The sequence below is a fragment of the Berghia stephanieae genome, chromosome 9, assembly GCF_034508935.2.
Source record: "Berghia stephanieae isolate SIO BIC M18660-M18661 chromosome 9, UCSD_Bste_1.3, whole genome shotgun sequence".
Taxonomy (NCBI): Eukaryota; Metazoa; Mollusca; class Gastropoda; order Nudibranchia; family Aeolidiidae; genus Berghia; species Berghia stephanieae.
This window is the reverse complement of record NC_088368.1, coordinates 36,224,672-36,231,269: the sequence shown is the minus strand read 5'-3', so window position 1 is coordinate 36,231,269 and position 6,598 is coordinate 36,224,672. Positions and strand designations below refer to the sequence as shown.

General features: G+C 38.0%; 2 protein-coding genes across 2 annotated transcripts in view; one reads left to right on the top strand and one right to left on the bottom strand.

Moving 5' to 3' along the window:
* The window catches only part of LOC144980142 (uncharacterized), a 6,514-nt gene extending 1,096 nt beyond the window's left edge, over positions 1-5,418 (bottom strand). The window contains exon 1 of the mRNA XM_078927699.1: positions 980-5,418. Within this exon, the coding sequence (XP_078783825.1) occupies positions 1,394-2,038 (645 nt within the window). The 5' untranslated portion in view covers positions 2,039-5,418 and the 3' untranslated portion in view covers positions 980-1,393. The remainder of the gene's footprint in view (positions 1-979) is intronic.
* LOC144980143 (fatty acid-binding protein homolog 1-like) overlaps positions 1-6,598 on the top strand; it is a 33,420-nt gene that overhangs the window by 6,737 nt on the left and 20,085 nt on the right. The gene's annotated exons all lie outside the window — the stretch shown is intronic.

Below are 6,598 nucleotides of genomic sequence, written 5' to 3'. Positions count from 1 at the left end.
GGGAAATTTGTATTTTGTTTTGTTTTTTGTTGTGTGCATTTTGTTTGTTTTGGGTTTTTTTTTTTTTTTTTTTTTGTTTGTTTTTTTTTGTTTGTTTTTTGTTTTTTTTTTTATTGTGTGTGTTTTATTGTTGGTTTTTTGTTTGTTTTTTTGTGTTTGTTTGTTTGTTTTTTTGTTTTGTTCTTTTTTAAATTCTTGCTAAATTTTTAAAAATCTATTTTAAAACTTTGAAAAAGAAATGTCTTTTTTGGGTGTAACAGTGTTGTTGTGAATCGTAAAATCAAAAATGTTAATTGCTGGAAATGTCACGTTGCCACTCACTGTGGCATTCATCTATCTAGAGCTCTTGTTGTCTGTAATGTACGTACAGCAACGGTTTCGCCTCCTTTGCCCTGCTCACCTTTCGTTTCGCCTTATTTCCTGCAAATAATATAATATTATTTTCTTTAAATCTCGAACCAAAACAAACGAACAAAACTAGTAAGAAGAAAAAAAATAGGTATTTCATTATCTGCTGACATGAACCATAGTGCTTAGGCCACTGGGACCCCCCCTCCCCCCCCTTTGGGAGTTTATGCCACTATGTTTTTCAAATAATAGAACTTATTGGCCATACAAATTCCACTGTTACCGTAAAAATAAGTGTCATTTAAGAGAGTTATGGCTCTTTGAAAAAAGTGAGTTGTGTCCCCTTGCAAAAAAGAGACAACATTTCTTTCAAAGGCTCTGGAGACTACAAAATTAATTCAAATATATGCAAATTGGGTATCAAACTGAAGGAAATTGAATATACTATCAAACTATGTGCACAAGCTTTCAATTTGTAAATATTATATAGATTCACAGAAAGTTGAAAACCCAATTTGTCATTTAATCTCATGAAGTGTCATATCTAAACTTATGGGCTTTTTTCAGTGTTTTACACAAAAAATTATTTTAAATATGGCCAAAAAACAGCATGTTCATTAAAATGTAGCACTGAAGAAAGCTATGGCCCAAGCCTCAACAACAACCTTCATATTTCTACGTCACAGGAAAAACTAAAAGTGTACGCAACCCTTAAATTTTTCTCCACTTTGTGGGATGCCAAATTCATCATAATTTTCATTCTTTTTAAAACATGGTATTTGATGTCCAGTTGTCACATTTAAAAGTAAGTTGAAGGTGTGGTAAAAACAATAGATATATCATGAAAAAAGACTAATTTTGTTCACAACCCAAGTGAAGCTCATTACCGAAGACTTGAACGAAATCGCATTGTTATATTATGAAGAATAATTGATATTCAAAAGGGATTCTTGATTCAAGATGCAGTAAGTACAAAAAAAACAATATCCTTATGTGTTTTGCAAACATGCTTTACTCCTTAACAGTTTGCACTGTCACCAATTTATTACATATCCTCATCATCAGTAGCAAAATCCTCTTCGTCCTCTGAAGTGTCGTCAAGGAAATCACTGTCAAAGCTATCACTACCATCCTCGGCATATGTATCTTCGTCAGTACTGGTGCAGCTTTCTTCATACACAATTTCCTGCAACTCATCTGGAATGAAAGCATCTTTGAACCACTGTACTTCCAATTCATTTGCAGAATTTCTCTGCCAACCGTTATACTCTGGTTTTGGAATGCTAAGATTCTGGCACACTGCATTCCTCCAAATGAGAGTTTTGAAAGTTGGCTCTTGATATGTGCAGTGACAATACTTGACTACAAGGAGCATCTGACACAGATCAATTCCACCACTGCATGAGATGGTACCTTTCTTTCCTTTGAAACGCTGGCGAACTTTGTCATAATACCTCACTTTGTTGACACTTGTGCACGAGGTTTTGCCATACAGCTTGCACACAAATGACTCTAACATGAGACAGTCATTACTCGAAACAGCTGCTGATGTTCCAAATCTGGAGAACAGAATTCTAAGATCTTCCTCCTTTTGAAGAAATTTTAGAGCTTTCAGCTTTCCTTGCCCAACAAAGCAACTTGTTGTGTCACAGCCTGTGAATGCATGGACACCAAGTAATGCATCACACATCTGTTTTAGACAAAGTCTTTGCTATCTGAGAGACATTGATTTGTCGCCTGTTGTTGCCACAGCCAGTATCAAAAATCAGGGTCTTTCCAATTGTCTCGAGAATGAAAGGAGAAGTAAGAAGACATCCGTGTCTGGTGATCTGACAAAATTGTTTCCAGTTTGGTTGGCGGGAAGCATATTGACAGTGCAGTATAATTCGTGTGTCTGCCTCTTCCTGTGATGAGTAGAGATCTAGACAAGGTACAGCTGTGGTAAATTCATCCGTGTCACTGTAAAGTAAGGTGCATCTCTCTTCACAGACAAAGAAGATTTCCCTGTTTCTCAGTTTCTTTGCATATTCGTTTACTTTCCCATTCCTTGAGGAGAAACCTGATAAGGGGATCTTTTGTTATCAACGCAGCTGAGAAATGATTTCCAACGTCTGGGCACTGTTGTTGCAGATCTCTTAAAGTATGCATTATCTTCAGAGATCCTCTCCTCAATCTCTCACAACCTTTGATTGAATCTTCTATGTAAGTATCAGTCACAAGTGTACACAAGCTGCTTGTGGTAAGGAGGAAAATGTAAGTTTGGCTACTTCACCAAATGTAATTTGGGATTGCTGACAGAGTTTGTAACAGTGCATTGCCATCAACAATGTAAACGGTGTTTGTTTGTTTTTGCATAATCCTCGAACATTAATTTAATTGTCAGGCGTGAGCTTGTGCAACAGAGTTGCTTTGTTGGTCTTCAGAGGTAAACCATTGATGAAGCAGCGACCATGGAGTAGGTGTTAGAGGATATTGAAGAACTTTTTGAAGATCAACATTGTGCTCTTGGGACAAAACAAGAAGCTGGCCAAATAAATTTCTTTGTGCCTTGATTTTGACCACGTTCATGTCTTTTTTCACTGTTAACCACTTTCCTCAATGATGCAAATGTCTTGGTCTTGTTCCTTTCTAATGGCGTGTGAAATTCTACAGTCTTTTTCCCTTTAGTCTGTTTTCAACAAAACTTTCAAACTCTTTTTCCTGTTTTTTCCACGGCTAGCAGGTCATTACCAACATCCTCTTGCACTTTCATTCCTGAAGCTAGACTGACCAGACCATCTTCAACTTCAAAGGGATTGATCATCATCATCATCTAGTCAGCTGATCCTGCGTAGGACGTTGCTTCCCGAACTTTCTTGCGAAACAGATTACGGTTTTCCGCCAGTCTACTTGCTTGAGTTGCTGTCATTCCCAGCCATTCACATATATCTTGTTCCCAGCTTCTTGTTGGTCTACTCTTCCTCTCTTGCCGTCTACCCTTGTCTGCAGGGATTGATAAATGCTGAAAATGCCTGGAGGATCTTTTGCACTCGCTTTTCACTTTGTTTTTTTTTCTGCAAGGCTCAATTCTTGTGGGTGTCTATATCTATACAGTTGTTGTTGCTGATCATTCTTTGGGTTGCTGATACATATTCTGCTCGATTGTGTCTTGTTACACTCCAACGGTAATAGCTTGGAAGACTCTTGCTGAACCCAACAATACCTCCTTTTGTCTTTGCATGTTTGTTTATTGTTTGTCCAATGGTCATATCAACTGCTATTCTTCCAGCAGGCGTCCTTGATCTGGAGACACTAAATCCATTATCTTGTAACATTTCTTCTGCCCCTGGGTTGGAATGAATCAGGTTGGCTAGTGACACAAAATATGCACTGAGATACTTGGCATAATTGTGGTGATTCATGGTAAAAAGCAGTGGGCACAGTTCTTTTAAACAAGATATATGAAGAAGAAAGTTGTTTGTCTTTGTAGCTCGCAGAAACTGGAGGAGAAGCCAAACTTTGTCCATGTATTGGATCCAGTATTGTGCAGTTTTTCCGTACTTTCCTGAGCGGACACTCTCTTTGAAGGCTTCATACTGGGAAAATAACTCAGCATACACAGTTGACTGGAGAATTTTATTAGCTGTATGGCTTGAAATTCCTTCGGTGAATTCCTTTATGTAAGACATGAGGTCTTTACTGAGTTTTGAATCCGTGTCCTGCTCAAATTTTGCAAGCAGAAGCCTCTCTAGAGCCTCCAAAACAGACACATGCACTCGTATAGCCCTGTTGTAGTTCTTTCCACTCATAATCCTATCCATAGAACCATGTGCACATAGCCCTGCTTCAGTCACAATTTCTTCAAAACCAGATCCACTTTGGAGCTTTCCCAGGGCACCAAGATATGAAAATTATGGTGTGAAAGACACCCAGGTGAATAATGACTGTTTTGTAAAGCTGTGGGTTTTGCCAGACAATATCGTAAGCTTTCTTTGCTACAGCCAGGTCAAATGTTACAAATGTATATGTGTTATATGCCCATTAATCATGCCTGAATTGTGCTAGTACAAAATTCCTCTTATTTATTTATCACTGAAAGGAAGCAAATACACTGTAATATATATTTTTTTCATATTATAGAGAATATGGCTATCAAAGATTTAAAAACCCTATATAGCTTTGTAAAATATTTTATGATATGAGGCAAAAAATGAGAAATGACAATAAAATTCCACTATTTATTGCATTTGAAGCAATTTTAGGGTGATAAACAATCATTTTATTCACAAAAATGAGTTCACGAAAAATTGCACCCGATGACCTTTCAAGGGCCATAACTCCTGTAAATGATACTTGAAAAAAACTGTAACACCCGGATTAATTTGTGTTATATGTCCCTGAATCATGCCTGAATTGTGCTAGTGCAAAATCCCTCTTGTTTATTCATCCTGAAGGGAAACAAGTACACTGTAATAGATTTTTTTTTCAAATTATAGAGAAAATGGCTATCAAAGATTTAAAAACGCTATATGGCTTTGTAAAATAGTTTATGATATGAGGCAAAAAATGAGAAATTACAATAAAATTCCATTATTGATTGTATGTGAAACAATTTTAAGGTGATAAACAACCATTTTATGCACAAAAACGATTTCACAAAAAATTGCACCTAATGACCTTTCAAGGGCCGTAACTCTCGTAAATGACACTTGAAAAAAACGGTAACACCCGGATTAATACTCAAGATATATTGCTGTTTCAGAAAAACCATGTGGCGAAAACTCCCCCGGGGGGGGAAGGGTTTCGCCCACTGGCCCATGCACTACAGTTTTACAGTCTCATACAAAAGAGAGGAACAAGTGATTCAGAGCCATTAGGCCCCTGAAGTCGGAATTTATCCCGGTTTCTACAGCTTGAAACGGACAATAAATAGCAATTAAGTGCTTGCTGCCCTTTTGATAAGACGCTTGTCTATCGCAAAAAAAAAAAATAATAAAAATAAAAATTTCGACCGGATCGAACAGACCCAGCTACCCAATCACTGCTTGGTGGACAGACAGGGTGGTCAGAAACAAAAAATAAATTAAAAAACTTAACTGCACCCGGGATCGATCTCGGTACCTTTACGTGTGAAGCGCATGCTCTATCCTCTGTTTCTTGTAAATATTATGTTCTTTAAATCCCAAAACCAAAACAACCTACAAAAGACCCAAACAAAACAGTTTGTTTCATTACCCGCTGACAGTAACCCAGTTTTATAATCTCCGCCAAGAGAGCGTCTCGATTTTATTTTTTAAAAGAGTCACTCAGAGCCATCAGGCCTTTAGAGCTTTGGAGCCAGAGTTTATCCCGGTTTCTATAGCATGAAACAGACAATAGTAATTACTTACTACCCTTTGTAAAGGACGCTAGTCTATCGCAAAGTACTTTCCGCCAAATATAACAGACCCAGCTACCCAATCACTGCTGGGTGGACAGAGGGGTTTTAAAAAATCTCGACTACACCCAGGATCGGTCCCGTTCCCTTTGATTGTGAGTCGAGTGCGCTACCAAAACTGAGCTTCCGGATCAAAGTGCAATGATTTATGACGCCCACTTTGTTGCCCCCCCCCCACCCCCCACCCCTCCCCCCACCCCTCCCCTCTCCCTTAACCCTCTCTTTACCAGCCGTTTTCAGGATTTTCCCCAAAATTTCACACCCAACTAATACGAAAATAGATTTTTAATCACTCAAACACAATAAATAGTAGTAAGTTCTTGCAATACATCATTTCTATAGCACAACATGCTGTACAACATAATGTTCATTTTCTTTAAATGTGATGATGTACAAAAGAAATTTGAATAAGAAAAATGTTGGTTGTATCGTTGGTTGTATTGTATTTTCCTATAGTTGGTAAGGAGAGGGTTAAAAAAGTGACGTAAGGAAGCAAAAAGGTGCGGGAACATTAATTAATATCCCCATACCAAATGACATAACATAATTGATTGCAAGTGTGTTTGAATGTGCGTTATGTGGTCCAGTGGTATGACACTCGCTTTCAGATCGGAAGGTCCTGGGTTCGAGCCTCGCTCGGCGCATAGTTGACTCCTTGGAAAAGACTCTTTACTCACATTCTCTCACCGTACTCAGGTGTAAACAGCGTTGTCTCTGTCGGGAAAAAAAAATTGTAATATCGCCTTACAGCATCATGTCTCGTTCTGCATGTTACGTGTTGCTGTTGGTCACGGACTCTTTGTTAAGCGCTTTGTGCACATTTAGTGGATATTG